This window comes from Mesoplodon mirus, assembly GCF_964341445.2.
Source record: "Mesoplodon mirus genome assembly, chromosome: 2".
NCBI lineage: Eukaryota > Metazoa > Chordata > Mammalia > Artiodactyla > Ziphiidae > Mesoplodon > Mesoplodon mirus.
The window spans coordinates 137,264,082-137,282,282 of record NC_138977.1 but is presented as its reverse complement, the minus strand read 5'-3'; the positions used below and the strand labels follow the sequence as shown (position 1 = coordinate 137,282,282).

At 36.5% G+C, this 18,201-nt stretch overlaps 1 protein-coding gene across 1 annotated transcript in view; it reads left to right on the top strand.

Annotated features, from left to right (window-relative positions):
* LARP1B (La ribonucleoprotein 1B) overlaps nt 1–18,201 on the top strand; it is a 146,132-nt gene that overhangs the window by 81,188 nt on the left and 46,743 nt on the right. The window contains 1 exon segment of the mRNA XM_082642345.1: nt 492–615. Coding sequence (XP_082498471.1) covers nt 492–615 — 124 coding nt within the window.

Below are 18,201 nucleotides of genomic sequence, written 5' to 3'. Positions count from 1 at the left end.
ATTCTAAGGAGCTGCTTTGTCCCATCTCTTCTGTGATGCCTCCCTTATGATCTCAATTCATATACCAAATACTATCCACTTTTCATACACTGTCTAATATTATTTTTATGTGTGCATTTCTTTCTTTCCATCTAACTTGTAAATTCCTTAAGGGTAGGGAACATGAATTGGATTACTCTGTAACCTCTATAATACTCTAGTGGTCTTATGTGTAAATGCTCAACAAATAGTTAATGATAAGAATGTGTGTTCTTATAATGTATTTTAATTATAAAATAGTCATAATATTTTAGGATTCTTGATGCCTCTTTTAGACTCTGAATATTAATTATTATTAAGTATAATGCTAGATTCTTTATTAGAATATCTTTTCTATTCGGTTGCAATCAATTCCTGTTTTTAAAACTCATTTTTTGAGATTAGTATCAATTATTGTCTGTTGGTTACTCTATTAGCCAGTTTAGTAATTAGATTTCTCCATTCTACTTCAGCAAGAAGTTGAGAACTTTAAGAAGCTAAATCTCATTAGTAAAGAGCAGTTTGAAAACCTAACACCTGAACTTCCTTTTGAGCCAAACCAAGAAGTTCCTGTAGCACCTTCACAGTCCAGGCAAGGTATGTAAATCTGCTTTTGTGTAAGTGTCTGAATAATATTAAAGCAGTTCTAAATTGTTTTTAAAATTTGCCTCTTTTTTATTTGTGGAAAACATTTAGATATCTGGTAAAAGACTAGAAATTTAAAACTAAACTTTTATTTATCCTTTGGTGAACTTCAAAACATTTTAGAGACTTAAAAATACAGATTGTAAATTTGGTAAGACAGCCATGTAGTAAATTATCATAGTTGGAAGCCCACCTTACTCTTGGTGAATAGACAGGTAATCGCAAAGGTGATCCAGGAATTATAACACCACTTCATGCTCAAACCCAAACGCTTACTTTAAAGTAGGCTGAATTGGTTGGTTTCTTTATGTGTCTCATTTGATTTTGAGATTGCTGGGAATGCTTCTCTTCGCAAAATAAGGAAAAATTTTCACTCACTTGCTGATTCCTTAAAATATAACACTAGCATCATTCTTTTGCTTTAAGGCCTTAGCTTTGTGTGAAAGTGTAAGTACATTTAGGAGATACATAAAATTGAATCTGACATTTTCAGGCAAGTGTAACTGATTTTATTATAGTTTTTCCTGAAGGCAGGTTAAAGAAAATCTTTTAATTTGGAAAACTTCAGACATATACAGAAATAAAGCAAATTGTATAATGAAACCCCATGTACCCATTACCTACCCATTAGCTGCTTTATCATCTCATAGCCAATTTTATTTTATCTTGACTCCACTCATTCTCTTTACCTCCCACTTGGATTATTTTGAAACAAACTCCCAATCATATTATTCATATTTTTTCATTTCTAAATATTTCTGTATGTGTCTTTAATAAGATAAGGACTACCTATTTTAACACATAAATAAGCCAGTACCATTAACACATCTAAAATTAACAGTAATTCCTTAATATAAAATATCTAGTTGGTGTTCAAATTTTCTCATTCATCACTTAAAAAAAAAATCAGGATCCATATAAACTCCAAACATTGCAGTAGGTTGATATGTCTCTTTTAGTATATAGGTTCATACTGTTGTGTTTTTTTTCCCTTGAACTTTATTGTTGTAGAAACTAGATTGTTTGTCCTGTAGAATTTCTTACATTCTGGACTTTGCTGATTGCATCCCATGGTTTCACCAACCATTTTCTGGTCCTGAATTTTCTTTAACTGTGATTTTGATACAGAGGCTTGAATAGATTGAGGCTCACATTTTTGCAAGAATATGTCATATGTTGTGTTGAATACTTATACCAGGAGGCACATAATGCTCGATTGTCTCTCTTTGGTGTCTCTCTTTGATAATCATTGCTTGAAGTTTTATTTCACAAGGGGCTTCAAAATAGTGATAATTCTATTTTCATAATTCCTTCTTAATTTAGTAGATTACTTCCATAAAGAGCATTTCCCTTAATTGACTATTTGTTTTTCCTGAGATAGAGTTCTTATAGGAGAGGGAATAAATGCTTAATTCTTTCACTTTGTTTACTAGTTTTCAAAGTAATGAAATGGTTCTCTACCTCTTTCTTTGCTGACCAATGAGGAGGTTTTTTGGGTTTTTTGTTTTATTTTAAAAGTATCACTATGATCAAAACTATTAGAGCTCATCAAAAAATTTGGTAAAGTTGCAGGATATGAAATTAATATACAGAAATCGGTTGCATTTCCATACAATAGCAATGAACTATCAGAAAGAGAAATTAAGGAAACAATCCCAATTACAACCCCATCAAAAAGAATCAAATACCTAGGAATAAACCTACCTAAGGAGTTGAAAGACCTGTACTTGGAAAACTATAATTCACTGATGAAAGAAATTGAAGACAACACCAACAGATGGAGATATATACCATTTTCTTGGATTGAAAGAATTAATATTGTTAAAATGACCATACTACCCAAGGCAATCAACAGATTCAGTGCAATGCCTATCAGAATATTAATGGCATTTGTCACAGAACTAGAACAAATAATTTTAAAATTTGCATGGAAACACAAAAGACCCGGAATAGCCAAAGCAATCTTGAGAAAGAAAAACAGCTGGAGGAGTCAGGATCCCAGACTTAAGATGATACTACAAAGCTACAGTAATCAAAGCAGTATGGTACTGGCACAAAAGCATACATACAGATCAATAGAACAGGATAGAAAGCCCAGAAATAAACCCATGCACCTCTGGTCAATTAGTCTACAACAAAGGAGGCAAGAATGTACAGTGGAGAAAAGACAGTCTCTTCAATAAGTGGTGCTTGGAAAGCTGGACAGCTACAGGTACAATAATGAAATTAGAACATTCTCTACATCATATACAAAATAAACTCAAAATGGATTAAAGACCTAAATGTAAGACCAGAAGCCATAAAACTCCTAGAGGAAGACTTGGGCAGAACACTCTGTGACATAAATCACAGGAATTTTTTTTGCATCTTTCTCCTAAAGCAAAGGAAATAAAAGCAAAAATAAACAAATGGGGCCTAATTAAACGTAAAAGATTTTGCATGACAAAGGAAACCATCGACAAAAGGAAATGACAACCTACTGAGTGGGAGAAATTGTTTGCAAATGATATGACCAATAAAGGGTTAATATCCAACATATATAAACAGCTCATACAATGGAACATCAAAAAAACAAACAACCTGATTAAAAAAAGGACTGAAAAACTGAATAGACATTTTTCCTAAGAGGACATGCAGGTGGCCAACAGGCACATGAAAAGATGCTCAGCATTGCTAATCATCAAGGAAATGTAAATCAAAACCACAATGAAATATCACCTCACACCTCTCAGGATGGCTGTCATCCAAAAGAGCACAAATAACAAATGTTGGCAAGGGTGTGGAGAAAGGGGACGCTCCTACATTGTCAGTGGGAATGTAAATTGGTGGAGCCACTGTGGAAAACAGTATGGAGGTTTCTCAAAAAACTAAAAGTAGAACCACTATATGACCTGGCAATTCCAGTCCGGGTATATATCTAAAAAAACAAAAACACTAATTTAAAATAAAGACACACGTACCCCAATGTTCATAGCAGCATTATTTACAATTGCCAAAGTATGGAAACAACCTAAGTATGTATCAACAGATGAATGGATAAAGAAGATGTGGTATATAGAGATATACAATGGAATACTACTCAGCCATAAAAAGGAAAAAAAATTTGCCATTTGCAGCAACATGGATGGACTTGAAGGACATTATACTAAGTGAAATAAATCAGACAGAGAAAGACAGATACCCTATGATCTCACTTATATGTGGAATCTAAAAAATACAAACTAGTGAATATAGCAGGAAAGAAACAGACTCACAGATATAGAGAACAAACTAGTGGTTAACAGTGGGGAGAGGGAAGGGGGGAGAAGGATTATGAGGTTAGGGGATTAAGAGGTACAAACTATTATGTGTAAAATAACCTACAAGGGTATATTGTACAACATGGGGAATATAGCCAATATTTTATAATAACTATAAATGGAGTATAACATTTAAAAATTGTGAATCACTATATTGTACACCTACAACTTATATACTGTTGTACATCAACTATACTTCAACTGAAAAAAGAGAAAATTATCACTCTGATCTCATAAATACATGAGATGGATTTTACTCTACTGTCTTATTGATACTTGGGCCAATTATCAGTTTATTGACTTTTAGCTCCAAATCCACCTTTCATTGCTTTGTTCTGTGATAATGGAGTTGGACTCTTTTTTAAAAATATTATTTTTTCATTTGTTTATATTTATTTATTATTTTTGGCTGCATTGGGTCTTAGTCACGGCACACAGGATCTTTTTTTTTTTTTTTTTTTTGTGGTACGCGGGCCTCTCACTGTTGTGGCCTCTTCCGTTGCGGAACACAGGCTCCAGATGCACAGGCTCAGCGGCCATGGCTCACGGGCCCTGCCGCTCCACGGCATGTGGGATCCTCCTGGACCGGGGCACGAACCCGTGTCCCCTGCATCGGTAGGTGGACTCTCAACCACTGCACCACCAGGGAAGCCCCCACACAGGATCTTTTGTTGCGGCACATGGGCTCTCCATTGCAGTGTGCAGGCTTCTCTCTAGTTGTGGCATGTGGGTTTTCTCTCTGTAGTTGTGGTGCACAGGCTCCAGAGTGCATGGGCTCTGTAGTTGTGGTGCGCAGGCTTCTCTCTAGTTGTAGCATGTGGGTTTTGTCTCTCTAGTTGTGGCACACAGGCTCCAGAGTACATGGGCTCTGTAATTGTGGTGCACAGGCTCCAGAGCTCATGGGCTCTCTAGCTGAGGTGAGAAGGCTCAGTGGTTGTGGCGTGTGGGCTTAGTTGCTCTGTGGCATGTGGGATCTTCCCAGACCAGGGATTGAAGATGCAGTTCCAGTTCCCTGCATTGGAAAGCGGATCCTTTACCGCTGGACCACCAGGGAAGTCCCTGGAGTTGGACTCTTAACTGTCTTGTTTGCCAGGTGGTTAAGCTTTGTCAGTACTCTAGTTGCTACTGAGTTGGTCATTGTTTCTAGGCCTTTTCTATTGAAAGAGCTTGGAAATTTTTTTTAAGGAAAATTACATTACAAATTTATATTGATATTTTTTGTTCAAATTTAGGATTACAGATTTTAATTTTAATTTGTTAGATTTTATATTTGTACCACGTTTTACTTATGTGAAAAAAATATCATTCCTAAGCACAGTAACAGAATTGTTTATCCTATGATATAGTAGCTTCAGAATAACAATAATATTAAATAATATTACTATAAATACTAAAAGGAGCTTACTTTTTAAAAAATTCTTTAAATTTTTAAGCTTTGAACTTTTAAAAACTTTATACTTTTAAACTTTTTTTAAAAAAACATCCTTAGGGTATTCCACTAAGGATGTTTAGTCTAATTACAAGATTTTTTGTGTTGTTTAATTTGAGTAAATTAAAATTGATGATTTATCCTCCTCAGCACATCATAGAATTAAAGTCCCAAGAGATGTATTTTATTTAATTAATTAATTTACTTAAATTCCCGGGATCTACTTTTAACTTTTTAATAAATTATACCATACAGTACAGTTTTAAATTCAGTGACTCAAAGTGATTTAAAGTTATTATTGAAGTCAGAGTTAGTGTGTGTAGTTTTTTCATGATAAAAGAAGTGACCACATTTTAAATAAACAAAGATTTCATGTTAGCATCTTTGTTTAGTTTGGCACCTTGGACTATACCTTATGAGAACTATTAAAGAGATATGCAGAGTCTTGGAATAAACTACAGATTACACTCTGGTCCCCTGATAATCTCAATAATTTTTATTTTTAACTGGGCAGATATACTGCTCTGTGCAAAGGGAAAGAAGATAGCATCCCATTTTCAAAAGGAAAGAAGCATGGAGGATATGGTTCACAGCTACAAAAATACATATGATTCATTTGAAAATGGAGCCTTCTTAAAGACAGTGATCTAGTCAACCATCAGCACCTTCCATTGCCAATAAGTAAATATTCTCCCATATGCACAGTTTGGATTGCATCATATCTACCACTCTTCATTTTACTCATTTTACTTAATATCATCCCATGGGCACGTTCCCAAGTTGTTAAGTCCCAAAGAGATAAATTTTACAATGCATAAAAGTAACAAAGAATTAGAGGGAAGAGGGACTTCCCTGCTGGTGCAGTGGTTAAGAATCTACCTGCCAGTGCAGGGGACATGGGTTCAATCCCTGGTCTGGAAAGATCCCACATGCTGCGGAGCAACTAAGCCCGTGCACCAAAACTACTGAGCCTGTGCTGTAGAGCCCGTGAGCCACAACTACTAAAGCCTGTGCACTTAGAGCCCATGCTCCTCAACAAGAGAAACCACTGCAACGAGAAGCCTGCACACCGCAACGAAGAGTATCCCCCACTCGCCGCAACTAGAGAAAGCCCTCGTGCAACAACGAAGACCCAATGCAGCCAAAAATAAATAAATAAATAAATATTTTTAAAAATTAGAGGGAAGGGGTGAGGGGAGATACAAACTACTATGTATAAAATACATAAGCAACAGGGATATATTGCATAGTACATGGGAATATAGCCATTGTTTTGTAATAACTTTAATGGAGTATAATCCATAAAAATATTGAATTATGTTGTATGCCTGAAATGAATATAATATTGTAAATCAACTATACTTCTATTTTAAAAAGTCAATATGAAAAAAGATTAACATCAGTAGAAAAAGTAGTTGACAAAACATAAACTGGAGCTTCACATAGAGGAAAACTGTATGGCTGGTAAATATGAAAAGATATTATACTCTACTTTGCTGTGATTTGCCAGTTAAAACCATGGTGACATAACATATTATAACCCAGCAGTTTCACTTCAACAGATACTGTTGCAAATGTTTACCAAAAAGAACATTTATAGCAACATTGTTCATAATATTAAAAAAAAGAAAACTAAAAAAATACCCATTTATAGTAGAATATAATATGTGGCATATTCATAGAAAGGAAAAATATGCAGCAGTGGAAAATGAAAGAACTAAAGCTACATGTGACAAAATGGGTTAATCTTAAAAGTAGAGGATGTATCAATTTAATGCCATCATATAAAATTCATGGATACATGCATAGCCTGTAGAAACCATGAAGAACAAGGGGAAGTATAATAAAATTATAATAAAATAAAAATTAATATAGTGTTTAATTCCTGAGAAAAGGGAGGAATCCCATTTGGAAAGTCTGCAAATGGGTTTGCCTGAATCTGTAATTTATGTATTAGCCTAGTTGGTGGGTTTGTGAGTACCAACTCTATGTTTCTTTTAAATATTGCCTTCCTGGGTTATAAGTGATTAAGCTCTTTAAGTAAAGTCTCAGATATTTACCAAAAGATTTTTTTTAAATACAGTGTTTTTAGAAAGCTTAAATTTTTTCCATACTTAATTTCTTGTTCTCATTTTCATTTCTAAATCAACTGTATTTTTAAATCTATATATACATTTATTAATCTTCATGTGTTATAATCTCCAATTTTTAAAAATATGAACAGAAAGAATAAGCAAAAATTAAGAATAGAAATCAATGTATTGCTATGATAAGAAATGTTGAATAGATTAACTTTCAGTTATAAAGACAATTATGGATTAGATTTAAAGAATATTCAGCTCTGTGCTCTTGGTATGTTATAAGTATACAGAAAGATTGAAAGGCCAAAGGATGCAAAATGCTATAAAACAATTATGGTAATAAAAAGAACTGCTATTGCTATTACAAAATAGAATTTAAGGCAAAAAAGGTGTTTGTTTTCACTGTCTTTAATATCTATCTTCCTGTTTATCCCCTATACCCGATTCAAACAAGCTTTTGCCCCTCACACCCCACATCAGCTTTTGATAGTGCCTCTAGAGATCTCTGTGTTTAAGAGGGGTCATATCAATCATCATCTTCCCCAACAGCATTGGATCAATCATTCTCTGTCTTGAAACACATTCTTCCTATACACTATTTACTGAGTTCTCATTCTACTTCAGGGGGTCTTATTTGCTGGTTCTTCCCCATTTCCCCAAGCTTTGGATGCTTTAGCACCTAGTCTTCAAGTCTCTTCTCTTTCTGATCCTCAATAACTCCTCAGGAAATAGTATTTAGTTTCATGGTTTTAAATAGAATCCTTATACCAATGAGTGTCAAATTTATGTGTACAGACTCCATCCTATATTCCATATAAATAACCAACTGTGTAGTCAACAGTTTCACTTGGATATTTTATGAACATGTCAAACTTTGTATATTCAAAATCCAAAGTCTGAATTACCATGCCTTTCCAAGGACTTCTCCTCCCAGACTTCTACATTTCTATAAATGTTAACTGCATTTTTCTAGTTGTACAGGTAAAAAAAAATCTTGATGTTATCTTTGATCCCTTTCTTTTTCAACTTCTATTTCTTATTCCTTCTTATTCCTTTATATCAATTACCCTTTAAAATATATTCAGAACCTAACTGCTTCTCACCTTCTCTACTTCTATCACCCTGGCAAAAGCCATCATCATTTTACCACTGGTTAATTATAATAACTCCTAATCTCTTTCCTTTCACTCCACCTTACAAGGATCCAGAGTTATCTTCTTTCTTTATTTTCTTTAAAAAAATATAAAGTATAATTTATATTCAGTAAATTTCACACTTTTTGGATATACAGTTTTGGGAATTTTGACAGATGCACTCATGTAACTACCACCTACTCAAATTATAGCACAGTTCCATTACTCCCCACAAATTCTCCCATGCTTGTTTGTAGTCAACCCCATGCCTAGCCTTTGGCAGCCTGTTTTCTATTTTCTACTCCTATAGTTTTGCCTTTACCAGAATATCATATGAATGGGATTGTGTAGAGTGTAGCCCTTTGAGTCTGACTTCTTTCATTTAGTGTAATGCATTTGAGATTCATCCATATTTTTGTGTGTTATTTGTTCCTTTTTACTGGTAAGTAATATTCTGTTACATGGATGTAAGCATTAGTTGAAGAACGTGTGGGTTTTTTTTTAGTTTTGGTGATTATGAATAAAGATGCTACAAATATTTGCTTATAGGTTTTGATGAGACTGTAAGTCTTCATTTCACTTGGGTAAATACTTAGTGGGATTGCTGGGTCGTGTGGTAAGTGTATGTTTAACTTTATAAGAAACTTTCTAATGGTTTTCCAAAGTGGCTGTGTCATTTTGCATTCCCACCAGCAATGTATGAGGGTTCCAGTAGCTCCACGTCATCATGAGCACTTGGTATCGTAAGTTTAAAAAAATTTTTGCCATTCTAATATGTATGTATTAGTATCTCATTGTGACTAAACATGCTGAGCATCTTTTCATGTGGTTATTTGCCATCAGTATATCTTTGGTGAAGTGACTGCTCAAATATTTTGACTTTTTTTTGAGTTTTCTTACTGACCTTTGAGAGCTATTTATTCTGGTTCAAGTCTTTATTACATATGTAATTTGCACATATCTTCTCCCAATCTAGAGATTATCTTTTCATTTTCTTAAGAGGGCCTTTTGGGAGTTCCCTGGTGGTCTAGTAATTAGGATGCAGTGCTTTCACTGCCATTGCCTGGGTTCAGTCCCTGGTTGGGTAACTGATATCCTGCAAGCCACGTGGCATGGCCAAAAAAAAAAGTGCCTTTGAAGAGTAGAAATTTTTTTTTCCATGCTGCACAGCTTGTGGGATACTGATGTGAACTTCTTATTTTTAATGATGTGCAATTTAAAAATTTTTTTGTGGATTATGCTTTTGGTGTCTGGTGTCTAGGTAAGAAATCTCTGCTTAATCCAAAATCCAAAGATTTTCTTTTACTTTTCTTTTTTTTTTTTTTTTTTGAGCAGAGAAAGTTTTATTGCAGGGCCATGCAAGGAGAACAGTGGCTTGTGCTCAAAAGCCCAAACTTCCTTATGGTTTTCAGGGAAAAGTTTTTGTAGGCAGAATTTGGGGTGAGGGCTGCTGGGTTTGTGACTTTCTTCTGACTGGTTGGTGGTGAGGTAACAGGGCAGTGTTCTAGGACTCTTGTGCTGAGCCTGAAATTACCGTCTTCCACCTGGGTGGGACCTTACTTCCTGTAGAAGAACTCAACAATATATTGTTTTGTTTTTTAAAGTGTGCTTACATTGAAATACACATTTTATTTATTTAGTTAGTTTTTATTTTTGGCTGTGCTGGGTCTTCGTTGCTGCATGTGGGCTTTCTCTAGTTGTGGCTAGTGGGGGCTACTCTTCTTTGTGGTGTGCAGGCTTCTCATTGTGGTGGCTTCTCCTGTTGTGGAGCACGGGTTCTAGGCACGTGGGCTCAGTAGTTGTGGCTCGCGGGCTCTAGAGTGCAGGCTCAGTTGTTGTGGCTCAGGGCTTAGTTGCTCCGCGGAACATGGGATCTTCCCAGACCAGGGCTTGGACCCGTGTCCCCTGCATTTGCAGGTGGATTCTTAACCATTGAACCACCAGGAAAGTCCCAATATATTGTTATGTATATTCTTTAAGGAGAAACCAGGACCTTGCCCCATTCTGCACTATTTTTTCTTGATGCTCCTCCTTTGTTTCTGCATTCCCTCACTTCCTTGATTAGCAGCTGTTTGAATATGCCCTTTGGAACTCTGGGAGGGTCTAGGAGGCTGAATGAAGCCTATTTCCTATATACAAGAAATGGAGGACACAAAGAATTTGTACCTGGGAGGGCCCCATAGGGTCCTGCCCAATTTCAATCCCCCCTTTTGTTTGCTACTCTTCAATCTTGAGAAAGCCTGTTGGACAAGAAAGGGAATAACATTTTGGACAGAGAGCTTAATCATAAACTTGGCAGAGGAACTTGGTTTTAGGGGACTCGGTTTCAATCCCCACTCCTGTTTCAACCTTCCTCAAATCTTTCAGGGAATGAGGTGATGACCACTCTAGCTGCTTCCTCCTGAAATGGGGTGTAGTCCTGCCTTGATTTGGGGAATGGACACCGAGTTGGAAATATTCCCCTGTTCCAAGTCCTGGATCTGAGTCTTGTCTGATTAAGATCTCAATCCCTTGGTCTTCCATTTTGGTGCAACAGACCCAATTAGAAGTAGGATGAGTGACAGCCCAAACTTTAATAGACAAAATAGATCTCATTCCCTGAGGAATTCAGGAGAATAAGCCTGAAAACCAGTCTGGACCTGACATTTAGGGGGAGACTTGTAGCCAGGTAGCCAGTTGTCTAATTTTATTTATTTGTTTGCCTGTTTGTTTATTTATTTATTTATCAGATCTGTTGGGTCTTATTTGCAGCACATGGGATCTTTCATTGCAGTGTGCGGGCTTCTTGTTACGGTGCGCAGGCTTTCTCTCTTGTTATGGAGCGTGGGCTACAGAGTGCACACGCTCATTATTTCCAGTGCTCTAGCTCTCTAGTTGTGGTGTGCAGGATCCAGAGTGCATGGGCTCTGTAGTTGCAGCACGTGGGCTCTCTAGTTGTGGTATGTGGGCTCAGTAGTTGCGGCACATAGGCTTAGTTGTCCTGCAGCATGTGGGATCTTAGCTGCCCAACCAGGGATCAAACCTGGGTCCCCTGCATTGCAAAACAGATTCTTAACCACTGGACCACCAGGGAAGTCCCCTGGTTGTCTAATTTTATATAAGTAGGTTTTAACTTCTTATGTGGTATTTACATATATGTAACAGAGCTATTGGCCACAAAGATTTTCTGTTAGAGGCTTTATATTTTTAGCTTTTACAGAATTCAGGTCTCTATTCAATTTTGAGTTAATTGTTTTTTTTTTCTTTTTGGTATATGATATAAGTATGGATATGGATATCCAGTGATTTCAGCACCATTTGTTGGAAAGTTTATTCTTTCTCCATTGAACTGCCTTTTGATCTTTGACAAAAACAAATTAACTATATGTGTTGTATAGATTTTGGACTCTATATTCTGTTCATCTTGTCTCTATGTTTATCCCTTTGCCACTAGCACAACTTGATAACTATAATCTTAAAATCAGTCTATGTCCTCCACCTTTTTTCTTTTTTTAAAAAAAAGTCTTGTCTATTCTAGTTTATTTGCCTTTTCATAAAATTATAAAAATAGCTTATTGGTGTCTATAAAAACTCCAACTGGTATTTTGATTGGAACTGCATTGAATCTTCAGATTAGTTTAGGAAAAATTAACATCTTAATGGAACAGAATCTTCCAATCCATGAATATTGCATACTTCTCCAGTTAAGTATTTTTTTGTTCTTCAGTGTTTTATAGTTTTTGGTGTATTTTGTACACATTTTGTTGGCTATGTCCCTAAGTATATTGTGATTTTGGTGCTGCTGTAAATGGTGCTTTCAAATTTTTATGATCCATTGTTTATTGCTAGTATGTAGAAATAGGATTGAATTTTTTATATGATCCTTTGTGATGTTAATTTTATGTGTCAACTTAACTGGATCAGAGGATGTCTAGATGTCTGGTTAAACAGTACTTCTGGGTTTCTCTGTGAGGCTATTTCTGCATGAGATTAGTATCTGAATTGGTCAGCGTGGTAAAGTAGTTTGCCATCCCCAGTGTGGGTGGACATCATCCAATCCATTGAGGCCTGAATAAAACAAAAAAAGTGGAGGAGGGAGGAATTTGCTCCTTTTTTGCTGTCTCATTGTTTGAGCTGAGACATCTCATCTCATCTCAGACTGGTATTTATATCATCGACTCCCCTAGGTCTCAGGCCTTTGGACTCAGGCTGAACTATATCACTAGCTTTCCTAAGTCTCCAGCTTATAGATGGCAGATTGTGGGACTTCTCATCCTCCATAACCTTGTAAGCCAATTCCTCATATTAAATCTCCTTTTCTATCCTATTGGTTCTTTTACTGTGAAGAATCCTAATACAACTTTGTATGCTGTGATATTGATAAACTTACTAGTAGTAGGCCTAGTAGCTTTTTCTACAGATTCTTTGATATATTCTATATTGATGTATTTCTACACAGATAATCATGTTGTCTATGAATAGATGCAGTTCTATTTCCTATTTAACTATGCTTTCATTTATTTTCTTCCCTTATTGCCTCAGTTGGCACCTCCAACATGATGGTGAATAGAAGTTATAAGATAAGACATCCTTGCATTGTTTCTGATTTTAGGAGGAAAGCATTCAGTCTTTCACCATTAGGTATGATATTAGTTGTAGGTTTTCCATAGATGCCCTTTATTAGGTTGAGGAAGTTCCCATTTATTTCTAGTGTGCTGAGAGATTTTAATCATGAATGGCTGCTGATTTTTTGTTTTGCCTTTTTTCTGGGTCTTTTGAAATGATTATATGGTTTGTCTTAATTGGTTTATTTATGTTGTAAATTACATTGATTTGTCTTCAAATGTTGAGCTAGTCTAAGAGTCTAACCTCATTTGACTGTGACATATTATCTTTTTTATACATTACTAGATTCAGTATGCTTTTTTTTTTTAGAGGAATGAGGAATATCAGTTTTTATGTTCTTGGATTATCTTTGTCTGGTTTTAGTATCAGGGAATGCTGCCCTCATAAATGAGTTGGTAAGCATTCCTTCCTCTTCTATATTTTGGAATAGTTTGTATACAATTGTTATTACTAATTCCTTATAGGAGTGGTAGAATTTGCCAATGAAGTCATCTGGGCCAGGAATTGTTAGAATGTTTTTAACAACAAATTAATTTTTTAAAGAGATATAGGACTATTTAGGTAATCTAGGCTTTCTTGAGTGAGCTTTTATAGTTTATTTATAAAGAAGTTGTCCATTTCATGGGTGTTTTTGGTAATATTCCCTTTTTATTCTTTTAATATTTATGGAGTCTATAGAGATACAGGCATAACTCAGAGATGTGGATTTGGTTTCAGACCACCGTAATAAAGTAAATATCACAATAAAGCAAGTCCTATGAATTTTTTGGTTTCCCAGTCTGTATACAGTATGTTTACACTATGCTGTAGTCTACTGAGTGTGCAATAGCATTATGGCCAAAAGAAAAATGTATATACTTTAAAAGTACTTTATTGCTAAAAAATGCTAAGCATCATCTGAGCCTTCAGCAAGTTGTAATCCTTTTGCTGGTGGAGGGCCTTGCCTCAGTGTTGATGGCTGCTGACTGATCAGGGTTGTGGTGGCTGAAGGTTGGGGTGGCTGTGGCCATTTCTTAAAATAAGGAACAGTGAAGTTCACCAAACTGATTGACTCTTCCTTTCACAAACAGGTTCTCTGTAGCATTCAATGCTGTTTGATAGCATTTTAGTCACAGTAGATCTTCTTTCAAAATTGGAGTCAGTCCTCTCAAACCCTGCCACTGCTTTATCAACTTAAGTTTATGTAGTATTCGAAATCCTTTGTTGTCATTTCAAAAGTCTTCACAGTGTCTTCACCAGGAGTAAGTAGATCCCTTCTTAAGAAACCACTTTCTTTGCTCATCCATAGGAAGGAACTCCTCATCCATTTAAGTTTTCTCATGAGATCACAGCAATTCAGTCACATCTTCAGGCTCTACTTCTAATTCTAGTTCTCTTGCTCTTCCCACAATATCTGCAGTTACTTTCTTCACTGAAGTCTTGAACCCCTCAGTGTCATCCATGAATGCTGGGATCAACGTCTTTCAAACTCCTATTAATGTTGATATTTTGACCTCTTCCCACGAGTCACAAATGTTCTTAATGGCATCTAGAATGACGAATCCTTTCCAGAAGGCTTTCAAGTACTTTGCACAGATCCATCAGGGGAATCACCATCTATGGCTGCTATAAGCCTTATGAAATGTATTTCCTAAATAATAAGACTTGAAAGTGGAAATTACTCCTTGTTCCTCAGGCTGCAGAATGGATTTTGTGTTAGTGGGCATGAAAATGTTAACCTCGTCATACATCTCCATCAGAGCTCTTGGGTGACCAGTTTCATTGTCAGTAAGCAATAATATTTTGAAAGGAATCTTTTTTTCTAAGCAATAGATCTCAACAATGAGCTTAAACACCCTGTAAACCATATTGTAAACAGATTTGCTGTCATCCAGACTTTGTTGTTCTATTTATAGACCACAGGTAGAGTAAATTTAGTACCGTTCTTAAGGGCCCAAGGATTTTCCAGAACGGTAAATGAGCACTGACTTCAACTTAAAGTCACCAGCTGCATGAGTCCCTAACAACAGAGTCAGCCTGTCCTTTGAAGCTTTGAAGCCCGGCATTAATTTCTCTCTAGCTATGAAAGTCCTAGATAGGTATCTTCTTTCAACAGAAGAATGTTTCATTTACTTTGAAAATATGCTGTTCCTGCATTATCTTAGCTAGATTGCCTGGATAACTTGCTGCAACTTCTGCATCAGCACTTGCTGCTTCACCTTGCATGTTTATGTTAATGAGATATGGCTTTTTTCCTTAAACCACATGAACCAACCTCTGCTAGCTTCAGACTTTTCTTCTGCAACTTCCTCACCTCTTTCAGCCTTCATAGAATTGAGGAGAGTTAGGGCCTTGCTCTGGATTAGCTTTTGGCTTAAGGAATGTTGTGGCTGCTTTGATCTATCCAGACTTTCTCCATATTAGCCATAAGGCTGTTTCACTTTCTTATCATTTGATTAAAGTGGAGTAGCACTTTTAATTTCCTTCAAGAAATTTTCCTTTGCATTCACAACTTGACTAACTGTTTGGCATGAGAGGCCTAGCTTTTGGCTTATCTCCGCTTTCAACATGCCTTGCTCACCAAGCTTAATCATTTCTAGCTTTTGATTTAAAGTGAGAGACGTGTGACTCTTCCTTTCACTTGAACACTTAGAAGCCTTTGTGGATTATTAATTGGCCTAATTTCAATATTTTTGTGTCTCTGGGAATAGGGAGCCCCAGGGAGAGGGAAAGAGATGAGGGAACAGTTGGTTGATGGAGCAGTCAGAATATATACATTATCAATTGTTTACTGTCTTATATGGGTTTTGTTCATGGTACCCCCCAAATAATTACAATAGTAGCATCAAAGATAACTGGTCACAGATTACTGTTACAAATATAATAATGGAGAAGTTTGAAATATTGTGATAATTACCAAAATGTGACACATTACCAATATGTGACACAGAGACATGAATGAGCAAATGCTGTTGGAAAATGGCACCAATAGATTTGCTGGATGTAAAGTTGCCATAGGTAGGGAATTCACTGGCAATCTAGTGGTTAGGATTTCCACGCTTCCACTGCAGGGGGCACAGTTTTGATCCCTGGTCAGGGAACTAAGATCCCACATGCCACGTGGCCAAAAAACAACAACAACAACAAAACACCTTTCTCTTTGTAAAAACAAAAACAAAAACGCAATGTCTTCGAATTGCAGTAAAGCAAAGCACAATAAACCAAGGTATCTCAGTAACTCTTCTTTCACTCCTGATATTTGTAATTTGTGCTACCTTTCTTTTTTTTTCCTGATCAATCTGGCTGGAGCCATATCAGTTGATCGATTTGGTAAATTTTCTCTTTTTAAAATTTTATGTATTTATTTTTATCTTTGGCTATGTTGGATCTTCGTTGCTGCACGCAGGCTTGCTCTAGTTGCGGCAAGCAGGGGCTACTCTTCGTTGCGGTGCATGGGCTTCTCTTTACAGTGGCTTCTGTGCATGGGGTCTAGGCACGCGGGCTTCATAGTTGTGGCTCACGGGCTCTAGAGCGTAGGCTCAGTAGTTGTGGTGCATGGCCTTAGTTGCTCTGTGGCATGTGGGATAGTCCCAGACCAGGGCTCAAACCCGTCCCAGACCAGTTGCTCCGCGGCATGTGGGATAGTCCCAGACCAGGGCTCGAACCCCTGCAGTGGCAGGCAGATTCTTAACCACTGAGCCACCACGGAAGTTCCCTGATACATTTTCTAAAGAAGATTTGTTTTCATTGATCTACCTTATTATTTCTCCCAGTAGTAGTATTTTCTGCTCTAATTTTTATTTTTCCTTTTTTGTTCTCCTGGTTTGGGTTTATTTTGCTCCTCCTTTTCTGGTTTCATAAGGTAGAACTTAGATAATTTATTTGAGAACTTTCTTCTTTTCTATTATAAGAATTTATTGCTACAAATTTCCTTTTAAGCACTATTTTATGTGCATCTCACAAATTTCAGTGTATTGTTTTTTTCATTTTTATTCAATTCTAAATATTTTCTAATTTCTTTGTATTTTTCTTTGACCCATCAGTTATTTGGAAGTGATTTTGTTTAATTTCTAAATATTTGGGTATTTGCCTGATATGTTATTTTTTTAAAAATATTTATTTATTTAGGCTGCACTGGGTCCTAGTTGTGGCACTTGGGATCTTCGTTGTGGCATGTGGGCTTCTTAGCTGTGGCATGCGAACTCTTAGTTGAGGCATGTGGACTTCTTAGTTTGGCATGCAAACTCTTTAGCTGTGGCATGCATGCAGGATATAGTTCCCTGACCAGCGATTGAACCCGGACCCCTTGCACTGGGAGCGCAGTGTCGTACCCACTGGACCACCAGGGAAGTCCCCCTGATATCTTATTTTTTAAGAGGGAAGTTTACATTAGTCATTTGAGACTTTTCTAATATAAGCATTTCATCCTATATGCTTTCCTTTAAGCACTATTTTAACTTCATTTCACAGATTTTGGTGTGTTGTGGGGTTTTTTTTGTTTTGTTTTGTTTTGTTTTGCTATACGCAGGCCTCTCACTGTTGTGGCCTCTTCCATTGTGGAGCACAGGCTCCGGACGCGCAGGCTCAGCGGCCATGGCTCACGGGCCCAGCCACTCCGCGGCATGTGGGATCCTCCCGGACCAGGGCACGAACCCATGTCCCCTGCATCGGCAGGCGGGCTCTCAACCACTGCGCCACCAGGGAAGCCCGGTGTGTTGTGTTTTAATTTTCATTCTTTTCAAAATATTCTCTAATTCCTCTTGAAACTTCCTCTTTGATCCATGAACATTTTGAACATGTTGTTTAATTTTCAAGTGATTGGAAATTTTCCTATTATATTTTTGTTATTGTTCTTATTGATATACAGTGTCATTCCATTATGGTTAGAGAACATACTTTGCATGATTCAGTTCTTTTAAATTTGTCAAGGTCTAATTTATGACACTCAGTATGGTCTGTCTTAGTGAATGTCCCATGTGCATTGACAAGAATATTTATTCTGCTGTTTTTGA